This window comes from Culicoides brevitarsis, chromosome 3 (genome assembly GCF_036172545.1).
Source record: "Culicoides brevitarsis isolate CSIRO-B50_1 chromosome 3, AGI_CSIRO_Cbre_v1, whole genome shotgun sequence".
NCBI lineage: Eukaryota > Metazoa > Arthropoda > Insecta > Diptera > Ceratopogonidae > Culicoides > Culicoides brevitarsis.
The window spans coordinates 23,030,849-23,042,726 of NC_087087.1; the positions used below are offsets into that span (position 1 = coordinate 23,030,849).

Consider the following 11,878-nt stretch of genomic DNA (forward strand, 5'->3'; position numbering starts at 1 on the left):
ATATTTTTATTTTTTTGATTTTTAAAGTTATTTATTAAGTTTATTTTTAAGTTAAAAAATATAACTGATTTAATTTTTAAAATAAATAATATTTTATTCTAAAGTTTAATAAATTTTAATAAATATTAGGAAACAGAAACTCAAAGATATTTATATATTTTTTTTAAATCATCAACAAAATTATCAAATTCATTAAAATTATTAAAAATCATCAAAATTATAAAAAAAATAAATTAAATTTTTTTTAAATGAATCAAAATAATTTCAATGATTTTCTATCGTTTAAAAAAATATTAAAATTAATTGAATTAAAATATTTGTTTTTATTTAGTAATTAAAAACTTACTTTTTAGATATAAATATTTTTTTGGCAAAAAATAAAAATAATCTTTTTATTAAGTTTATATCTGATTTTAATTTTTGTTAGTTTAAATATATCCTAAAAAAAATTTTTTTTTTCGTATTTTTGTTAGCAGATTCTTATTTATGTTCATTCCGACAAATTTTCCCCATAAAAAATCCATAAAAGTGATTTACAATGATTGCATCAAGTGAATATTCTTCCCTCCCACGTGCCTCACGACAACAATAAAATAAAATAAAAACGATTTAATTGGAAGTGAAGTAACTCAGGAAGAAAAAAGGATCAAAATCGTAATCCAGTTAAGGCATGTGTCATCTGCACTGTGCATTTCCCAAAATAAAAAAAAAACGTCACAATAAAATATAGAAAAAAAAATTAACGAAGAAAAATCTACCTCGAGTCTCAATTCGATTCCATTCACTGCGTTTTTTGAAAGCAACACATATTTTAGACAAAAGGCCGTTGTGTTATTTTTGTTGGCTTACACGATTATTTATTTTACAATTGAACGATTAGTAACGCATTTTCAAAATAATAATATCAAGACGAAGTCTCTCTCTTGATGATGGAACCCCCGACGGAATACTTACACGCTCTATATAACGTGGTTGCGAGCGTCGTCGAACACAAACTGCACACGCACACAGGCCGGAATCGCACAGACATTCAGTCAGTCAGCAATAATAGTAATAAAGTACGTCGACGACGTGCGGCAACGATGATGGGTAAAAATCGGGGGGTTAAGTCAACTCATGTGGAAGTAAAGCTAATCCTTTGCTAAGGGTCGTTTTTCTCCCGAGCTCAATTTTTTTATGCACACAACGCAATGATTTTAATTTATTTTCGGCAAAAAAAAATATATATAAATTTCAACTATTTTAATCGATACATCACAGTGAATGATGATGATGATGCAACAACAACAACGCACCATGTGGGCTGGATTCAATTTAAAATGTGATTTCCTGTGCGTGTGCATCGCAACTTTATTAATGCGAAAATGTTACGACGACAAAAAAAAATGAATTGTGAAAAAATAAAACGGATCGTAAGCCTTTTCTTGAAACCGCTTAATTAACGATTCAAATTTACAAATCTGTAGGCGAGGGTTCCGACAGTTATTAAAGTGAGCAAAACTTCAAAGGAATCACGGGAGATGGGATTTAGTTAGATGATCATAGAGAACAGGTCTCGTGTCGAATAAAGAGCAAAATGAGATATAAAGCAATAAAAATTATTATTTTCACACATAAATGAACATAATAATAATAATTTGAGTGGTGTTTGAAGTGTTGTAATGCGCCTCGAGTGTACGGAGGTCCTTGAATTGATTGAAATTTTATTGGATTTCATGTTCGAAAAAGGGATTGTTGGACTCAAGGACGATTTTTTTTGGAGGAAATGAGCTTTTAGGAAAGTCATTTGTTTGAAATCTGTTTGCTTTGATTTAATTTTCTATTAAAAAACGAAGGTGAATATTTTTTTTACAAAATTGAATCATTTTCCAAATAAAAAATTTAATTTATAAACAAAAGATTTCATAAAAAATAAACTTATTTAAACAGAAATTTTTATTTTGAAAAGTAATACCTAATCGAAAATTGAAACATTTTTTTTCCATTTTAGATATTTGATATTTTGTATTCCTCCTGAGAATTTTTTCCTACTTCCTACAAACGTTGGAAGAATGAAATAAAAAGCACTTTTAGTTTTTGTAAATTCATTAAGTTAATTCATTAAGCTAAAACGTTTTAAATGCGATAAACATTTAATATGTATTTATATAATTTGTCAATTTTTAATTATGACACGGTTCCGTGATTTTCCACTGAACAGAAAAAAAATTAAGCTTTCTGGATTATATTTTTTAATAAAATAAATTTTCAATATTCTGAAATAATTTACGAATCTTTTTTTTTAAGATTTAAATTTCCATTTTCAGATTTTTTTGTTTTATAAAATAAATATTTCAGAAATTTTGGAAAATTTTCTAATGTTGTAATCAAATTTTAAAAAATTAATATTTTAAAGATAAAAAAACATCAATGACAAAACTGAGATTTTTTTTCACCTAAAAATTAGAAATGTAAAAATATTTTGACTTTGAACTGAGTTAAACCGTTAAAATTTTTAGTCAAAAAATTACCAATCAACTTAAGAATAAAATATTTTTATAAAAAAATGATCATTTTTAAAATTTCTCAAATAGTTCCTAATGTCAAAAAAATTCTTAATTTAATTTTTGACCAATATTTTTCAATTTTTAAATTATTTAATTTAAAACTTTAGACCAATTTTAAACAAATTTATTGTTTAAAACAAAATTTTATTTAAATTTTATAGTTGTTAAGATATTTCTTACAAGTTTCTTTATTATGTATGGCCTAATTCAATAAAATTACAAAAAAATGCAATAATAAAATGTATTCAATTGTCTCAAGAGGATTATTTATTATTTTTATTTATTTTAAAGAAATTCAAAATTTTACACCAACATTTTTTTAAATTAAAAACTTTAGTTTTTTTTTCAAAATATCAAAAACAAAATCATTTTATCAATTCAAAATTCAATGTTTTCATAGATTTTTAAATTTTTGGTGAAAACTCATCAATTTTGTAAAGAACTGAAATTGATAAACAAAAACATGTAAAATCCTTAGAAAATTTAAATCTAACATTTTTATTTAACGAAATAGTCTAAAAAAAGACTTTTAATATAACGACTATATATCAAATCCAAATGCGGTTAAAAATATTTTAAAATCCTTTTTGAATTCCTTGCAAAAAAAAATCAAAGACGAATATTGGAACTCAATTTAAATTCACTTTTGATTCAAAAGGGCCAAATTTGAGTTAAATTTGCACTAAGCCAAGCTGTAACACTAATCCTCGTAAATTAAGCTGTTGTTCACTTGAGTGACTCCGACTCAAATAATAACCCATATATAACAACACAATTGTCTGTGCGTTCAATTAAAACCAAACAAGTCGTCGTTGTGCCTGGCATTGTGTAGAAGGGGAGGGCAAATTCACTCAATCAATCAGATAAATCGCAACAGATAACATTCATATTATTATTTTCAATTAAATTAGAATCAAATTTTATGTAAAAGACATTTGTAAATGACATTTCCTTTCTTCCTTTGCACTCGTGCAACTTGTAGTGACGTGAGTCTTGTGCACGGAAAAGTCACTGTCAGACACTGAGATGAATATGATGCATCATGGTCATGGCACTGCTCTAAGTCAAGGTGCCATTTTTGGATGTTCTAGTGCCGGACACAGTGGCATCAATCAGCTTGGCGGCGTTTATGTCAATGGACGACCGCTGCCCGATTCGACGCGTCAAAAAATTGTAGAGCTGGCACACAGTGGTGCCCGTCCCTGTGATATTTCACGAATTTTACAAGTTTCCAATGGATGTGTCAGCAAAATACTGGGAAGGTAAGCACTTTTTTGTATTTTTTTTATAAAAAATTAATAATTTTCACATTTTTTCGCAGATATTATGAGACTGGATCGATAAAGCCTCGTGCGATTGGAGGCTCGAAACCACGAGTAGCGACACAAAATGTCGTCGACAAGATCAGCGACTACAAACGCGAGTGTCCGAGCATCTTTGCCTGGGAAATTCGCGATAGACTACTCTCCGAAGGGGTCTGCAATAGTGATAATATACCAAGTGTAAGTGATTTTTCCTTTATTTTTTTAAAAAAAAAATCCTTCGATTACTCTCAAAAATGCAATTAAAGCTCAAAGACGGGAAAAAACAAAAAAAAAATCTTTGAAGTCCCTTTTTTTATTCATTAAATAAAAGTCGTCGTCACAGCGAACAATCAGGAAATACTTGAAATTCCACACACACTTTCTCATTTACCGATGTGATCATCAAATAAATCGAGGAAATTGCAAGCAATAAATATGTAAAGCCAGTGCGAACCTTCATGTCAACATCGACATCATCATAAAAAAATGTGTAATAAGCACCCCTATTAATTTCAAACGCAACTACAAACACCCTCAAAAATTGCTCGTACTTGGCACTCTTGAAAATTTCAGACACGTGTCGGTACCAGACGACAGCATTCTCCAATAATAAATTTTCAACAAGAACATCAAACAAAATTTTCATCATCCAAGACAACGACGACAACGACCGACGTCGATGTGCAATAAAAAAAATTCAAGACTCAAAATGAACAAAAATCAGAGAATACGTGAATTTGTAAGATTAACCGAAGCATGAAAATTCCATTCATTTGCCCATTTTTTTTTTGCACACACTACTTGCTTCCTTTCATCGAGCAATTGTTCTCGTAAGCTCGTAATTTTTTTCTTCATTATTTTACGAACAACAAAAGCGAAAAAGGAATAAAAACTTGAATATTTTAAAAACAGGTGGTAATGTCACACGATCGATTTTTACCAAGGAACATAATTCAACACTTTTCCCGTGTGCGTCTCGATGATGTGATATTGCGTGGGTCGTATACGTGTTTGTGTGACTACTAGGGTTCCTTCTTTATTTCCAAATGATAGGATTTTTTATGCATGACAAATTTCATTACATTTATTTGAAAATTTTGCGTTGAAAGATGTTTTATTTTTGATCATTTGTCCTTGTTTTTTCGCCATGAATGGCTTTGATGTGAAATATAATGAACATTTTTATTAGGAATTCGGTTTTAAGAATAATTTTTCGATTTTTTATTCTTTTGAATAAATATGAAAAAACTTTACAATTATAATTCGGCAAATTTGTTTCGAGTGAATTTCGCATAAAAATAAAATTTTATTTTTAGTTTAATCCATTTTGGTGAAAAAGATATTTTTAGAATCTTTACATTGAGTTGAAGATTATTGGAAAAATAAGTTATGAAAATTTTACTGAAGCAACTAAATTTATCATTTTACTTTTTATTAAGTACTCATTTGTGATTTTTTCGAATAAATTTATTAGAGATTTAGGCCGCTTCAAATTTTTTTCTGTTTTTGTCCCCTGCCCCATTTCAAAAGCCGAAAATCCAATGGGGCAAAATAAAAAAAAAAAAGTTAAAAATTTCATCAAAATTGACCATTTTTTGGTCTTTTTCCATATTTTTTCAAGAAATTTTCAAAAATTTTTAAAATATTATCGATTTTTAAGAATTTTTGTATTGAAAAACGAAATTCAACATGAAATTTCTTCTCTAAAGATTTTTTCAAGTTATTTTCAGTTATTTTTATGAAATTTTTTTGTCTGAATTTTTAACATTCTGAGATTTTTTAATATTCTGAGATCAATTTTAAATTATAAAATCATAATTAAATACCTAAAAAATATAACTAAATAACTAAAATATTCATTAATGATCAAAAATTGTTAAAATTTTATCATTTTGTCTGAAAAAGTATTTCAAAACTTTTTTTTATTTCGAAAAAAGTCTTTTAGGACAAAAACATCGAAAAAATTTTGGAACGGCCTTATTTATTAAAAAAATATATTTTTTACGTTTTTTTGTATAAAATTAATTTTATTTACCTATTTTAAATAAAAATAACAGAAAAATGTACTGAACATGATTTAATGACAATTTATTTATTTAAAAATTTATTTACGTTATCCAAATCGAAATTTTCAAAAAATATATTTTTGTGAATTTCAATTTTAAAAAAATATCTTAAATATGAGAAAAAAAACTTAAATAAAAATCTAAAAATTTAAAATTTTATTCGGTAAGAAAATTTTTGAAATTGTTTAAAAAAAATAATTAAAATATAAACCGATCTTTAAAAAATATTTTTTATTAAAAAAAAAAACAAATTAAATCAATACTTCGTAATAAAAGTCAATATTTTTGTTGATTTTAAATTATCTACTTTTGAAAGTTTGAAAATTTAAACCTGATTTTAGACCATTTCAAGTAAAATATTCAAAAGCACAAATTTTATGAACAATAATTCAGTACTTTTATTAAAAATAGTTAAAAAATTAAATTATTAAATTACTAAAAATTGATGACATTTTTAACTTTTTTTTATTTTACCCCTCTGGATTTTCGACTTTTAAAATAAGACGTTGGACTTTATTTTTCAGTTTCATTTACAGCGGCCTCTTTAAAAAATAGTTTATCATCAAAACCAAAAAAAAAAATCTTTTATGTACCTAAAATAATATTTTATAATTTTTTTACCGATATTGTTTATGTAGGCATTTTACCCATTGGATAACATTCTATTCGAAAAATAAAAATTGTTAAAAAAAAAATAAAAATGTTAACTACAAATTTCTGAATTCGTTTTGAATTTATTTTACATACATTTTTTGCTTAATTGCAGTTTGTATTTCTTTTTTACCCATTCTACTAGCAGAAAAAAAATTTAAAAAAAAACTTTTAAAACCCATTATTATTACCAGTTTTATCATTTTGCACAATCATTTTTCACACATCGCAAAAATGTTTCTGTTTTCATTATTTAAAATAATCACCAAAAAAACAACAACGAAATAAAATAACACAAAAAATGTATTACAACATTTATCGATAAATAATTTTTAAACTCATAACGCGCTTAAAAAAACAATTGACAACGACAACAATGACAAAAAATCATAAAAATTTATGATATGCAAAATAATTGATCGATAATGAGTTTCATTAAAAGCAATTTTGCTGCAACATTTTTTTTTTTTCATTATAATTAATAATCAATGTGTGCTGAAAATTTTTTCTCGTTGTATGTAAAAAAAAAGGAAAATTACGCATGCTGCAAAAATTGTATGTAATTATCATCATTTTAAAATGTATTATTATTATTTTTTTTTTTATAAAAGTTTGAATGGAAAATGTTGATGAGCAGTGCTTATTATTGTTGGGTGGCGACGTTGCGTGTTCGGCATATGATGCGATAAGGCAGAATGAGCAAATAAATGGTGATTTTATGCTTGCATTCACCTCACTTGGCACGTCATGTAACGAGAATTTTATCTCGTTTCGCAAAAAAAAAAAAAAAAATAACAATAATAAAAACTTTTTCTCGCATTTTTTTGCAGGTTTCATCAATTAATCGTGTTTTACGTAATTTGGCGTCGCAAAAGGAGCAGCAGGCATCAGTACAAAGTAGCGATTCCGTCTACGACAAGTTGCGAATTTTCAATAATCAGGCGAGCGGATGGGCATGGTATCCGAGTGGCGCACCCCCGACCCACTTGTCGTTGCCATCGGCGGCAGCTGCTTCGCAACTTAACAGTCAATTAGCGCGCGAGGATGTCGTTGGGGCAGCAAAACGAGGTAATTTTCGACATCGGACTTGAGACATCATTAGTCGTGTTTCTGTTTTGTTTAATATCTTCGTCTTCGTCAACGACCAACTTGAAAATTGACTTGATTTGCAATGGAAATTACCTACCTACCTACCGAGTTCAGGCTTTTCCCCCATTTTTCTTTTATTATTTCTATTATTATCTCCATTTCTCATTATTTTCCGTTGCTCTTCGTCGTCATCATCGCTCCCCATTTGTAATTTTTTTCTCTAAATGATAAAAAATAATGAAATTGCCGTGGGCAATTTACATTCGCCATTACTGTTTGTGGAAAGTTTTATGACTTGCCTTGCTTTCTGTCTTGTTCCGACGAAATTTAATGTGTTTCGTGCCAACTTGTGCGCAAAATCTTCGCTTGTTTTGCCGTACAAGACAAATAAAGCACAAAAAATGAATAAAATCCACATTTTATCACTATTTGCTATGATAAAATAATGGAACCGGGATTTGGATCATGTTACCTGACAGCATTTGGGGGAACAAAATGGCTTTAAAAACGAACATTTTTACAAGGGGAGATTTTTTTCGTCCATTTCATACCCAAATGAAGCTTGTTTGAACTTGACAAACAGTCGGAATTTTATATTAAATTGTCCGACGGCAAGTTATTTCCATATTTTTCGATTGTTTGCGTTGAGTTGAACGAACGTAGGCAACCAACAAATAAAAATACAAAAAAAAATCTCAAGGAAAAATTTCATTTTCGAAATCATGTTCCATTGAAAATTCAAACAACTTTCGTACAACAGCACTTTTTTATGTGCTGAGTAAACGAAAAACTTTTTTACCTTGATTTTACAGTTTTTTTTTTATGGCACAACTTCTTCGTGCATCACAGATACACGAGAAAATAGCTGAAAAGTGGGAGATACACTCTTCAACCATTATACGCAATGGCAAAAAAATCGATTTTCTAAATTCCTCCATTCATGATGGAACGTTCGTCGTCGTCGTTGTCATCATCGCACGAACACACACAAAATGAGGAATGTTTGGTTTCCACCATCATTGCATGTTTCTGCCTACACTTTTGTACCTACTTTGGGGTATTTCAAAAATAAATCTCGCAAAACTAAAATTTAATCAAATGTTGTGATGAGGTTGAAAATGAAAGTTTGTTTGTGTTTTGCGTTTATCTGCAGAAAAGTGGAGTAAGATGATGCAAAATTTAAATGTTTTTCTCGTTGTTACAGGATTATTTTCGTCCCATTTACGGACGCCGGGATCGCAGGAAAGTTTGTCGGATGGCAATTCGGAGGCAGGATCGTCAGGCGATGAGGACTCGCAAATGCGATTACGACTCAAGAGAAAATTACAACGAAATCGTACGTCATTCACGAATGAGCAGATCGAAAATTTGGAAAAAGGTAACACTTGTTTGTTTATTAAAAGAGTAATTTTATAAAATGTTTCACATTTCATCACGTAACACGAAAAAATTCAAAACTTTTTTTTGTATTGATTTTGATGAATTTCGAAAAATTTCTAGAAAAAAATATAAAAATTTAAGGATTTATTTATTTTGCAGCTGAAACTGATATTTTTCTCATGTTTTTATAAAATTTATGAAAATTTTCTGGAATTTCGATTCCGTGTGTTAAAAAATTGATAAAAATTTCTGATTTTTTATATTTTGTTTTTAATAATTTTTAACCAAATTCGACCAACAGAAATCATTTGAAAAAAAAATTAATTTAATTTAATTTTTTTTATAATTCAATTGAAGACGAATTAATTAATCAAAAAAATAATTTAAATAAAAATTTTTAGTAAATTCTGCATAATTTATTCAAAAATGTTTCCAATTTACATTAAATTTTTATTTTTCCCTTTGGTTTTTTTTTTCGATAAAAATCGAAGGTGGCGATAGTAATGAAATTAAAAATTTATTTGCCTTAATTTAAAATTATTTTTGTTGTTTTGTCTTAATAGATTTTTAGATGAAAAAAAAACAAAGAATCATTAAAATTATTCATTTTGCCTAAAATTTTGGTTGAATAATGTGAAACATTTTTTTTAAAGAACAAAAACACATTCTAATTAATAATTTAACATTTTTTTTTGCAGAATTTGAACGCACCCATTATCCGGATGTGTTTGCGCGCGAACGACTTGCAGAAAAAATTGGCTTACCCGAGGCAAGAATCCAGGTAAAACCTCATACCATTCACGCTAAGAATCATTAAAATTCAAAACTTTCAGGTGTGGTTTTCCAATCGACGCGCAAAGTGGCGACGCGAGGAAAAATTGCGGACCCAACGACGATCCGTGGACCACGTAAATGGCAGTGCAATAAATTGTAGCAATAATCCTAGTAATAATAACAACAACAGCAGTGCTGGCGCAGGCGGTAACAGTGGCAACAATAACGGCACAAATACCAATTCGGGAAGTCCACCAGCGGCGACGACACCACGTTTACAAATTAATTCCGGTTTCAATTCAATTTATCCACCAATACCTCAACCAATTGCAACAATGGCTGAAAGTTATAGGCAAGTTTTTTTTTCGTGTGGCACTTTTTGAGGTTTTTTTCTAATAAAAATATTGTTTTTACAGCTCCCTCACTTCATCCTGTTTACAACAACGAGAAGGCTATCCATATTCATTTAGCGATCCACTCCATTCACTAAGTGCCCCATACTCAAGATCACCCAACTGCACACCAGCAATTGCCCATCAACAGCCCTCGTCCTTCTCATGCAGCTCCGTCGCCACAAGTACAGGTAAAATTTGGCAAATTTCTTATCAGTTATGAGTTTCACTAAAAAAAAAGAAATAAGAAATAAAATTATTTTTTTTAAATATTTTAAATTTTCTGAAACTCAAAACTGTAGGCGACTAAATTTTATTATTTCACTTTTTGTCGTAGAAAAAAAAATAATTTTGGGTAAAAAAATATTTTTCGTGCTTTTTTAATTTTTTTTTGAACATTTAACGATTATTTTTGTTTTCGATATTTTCAAATATTGAATTAAAAATGAAAAAAAATCTTAAGAAAATTTCTAAAAATAGATTTTTTTTTGAAAAACTCTATTTTGGTAATTTAAGTTACGTGATTATTTTTTTCTTTTCACCTAATATTAATTGGACCACGTAAATGGCAAAATGTAAAAGTGTAAATTCCTTTAATTTTCAACAATAACGGCACAAATACAAAAAATTGCTTGCAACAATGGCTGAAAGTTTAGGCAAGTTTTTTTTTCGTGTGGCACTTTTTGAGGTTTTTTTCTAATAAAAATATTGTTTTTACATTTCATGACAAAAAGTGAAATAATTAAATTTTTCGCCTTACTAAACATATCAATGAAAAGTATCCAATAAAAGAAAGCTCTGAAATTTTCATAGGTGTCATTTACAAATTTCACATTTCCCCATCGTAACCAGTTAATTAATTAAATTTTTCGGATAACATATCTAAATTTTATGAGCTATCCAATACTGGCCTGAAATTCACGACATTTTTAAACAAATCGTTGTGTTTGCACTCACCATCGAAAATCTAAAAATGAGCTATCCAACTACTGGCCATCAGCGCTCATCCATTTTTCTCCACGACACGTGAACTGTTTCATCCCTCAACAAATAACAACAACAACAATTAAAAAAGCATCGAACGTCTAGAAAAACAAGTGAAAATTCAAAAAAAGTTATTTATTATATTTTAGAGAGAAAACAAAAAAAAATCACTAAAAGTACAAGTTTTTTCAAAAGAAACAAAAATACAAAAAATTGTAGAATAGAATCTGATGCAAATTTATGATTCGATAAGAAACTAATGAAACTTTATAAAAACGAAGCAATAAGCACCTAATTGGCAATTCGATAAAAATTTATCGTGAATTTCATCAGAACTTTCAAAATTATTAGTTTTGACAAGAAAAATTTCAAGGAACCAAAAAAAAATTAAATATTTAAGAAAGGGATATTTGGGAGCCCTTAAGAACGGATCAACTGGGATTCATTGCGTACATTGTATTACTGTTTAAAGTAAGAATTATAATGAAACATTAAATTAAATGGTACTAATGAATGGAATTTATAATTAATTGAAAAAAAAAACAAAATGTGTAATAACGTAACAACACGAAAATGAATGTTTTTCCTCTATTTTAAAGAAACAAACATTATTATAAAATTAATTAATTAATTAAATGTGAGCAAAAAATTATTAATTATATATATAAAAAAAAAATATAATTATATATAAA

The 11,878-nt window shown here is 28.1% G+C and overlaps 1 protein-coding gene across 1 annotated transcript; it reads left to right on the forward strand.

Annotated features, from left to right (window-relative positions):
* The first annotated feature begins 3,572 nt into the window (after positions 1-3,572).
* On the forward strand, positions 3,573-10,425 carry LOC134835364 (paired box protein Pax-6). The gene is made up of 7 exons (XM_063850241.1): positions 3,573-3,808; positions 3,868-4,048; positions 7,398-7,635; positions 8,861-9,034; positions 9,735-9,817; positions 9,870-10,162; positions 10,227-10,425. Exons 1-7 carry the CDS (start codon positions 3,573-3,575, stop codon positions 10,423-10,425), a joined length of 1,404 nt encoding a protein of 467 aa, XP_063706311.1.
* Positions 10,426-11,878: the final 1,453 nt, after the last annotated feature.

What these genes read in the sequence shown, in the direction of transcription:
- LOC134835364 (XM_063850241.1), top strand. Translation starts at nt 3,573, where the DNA reads ATGAATATGATGCATCATGGTCATGGCACTGCTCTAAGTCAAGGTGCC. An exon ending in GTCAGCAAAATACTGGGAAG is followed by an intron (nt 3,809 to 3,867) that starts GTAAGCACTTTT and finishes ATTTTTTCGCAG; the next exon opens with ATATTATGAGACTGGATCGA. An exon ending in ACAATGGCTGAAAGTTATAG is followed by an intron (nt 10,163 to 10,226) that starts GCAAGTTTTTTT and finishes TTGTTTTTACAG; the next exon opens with CTCCCTCACTTCATCCTGTT.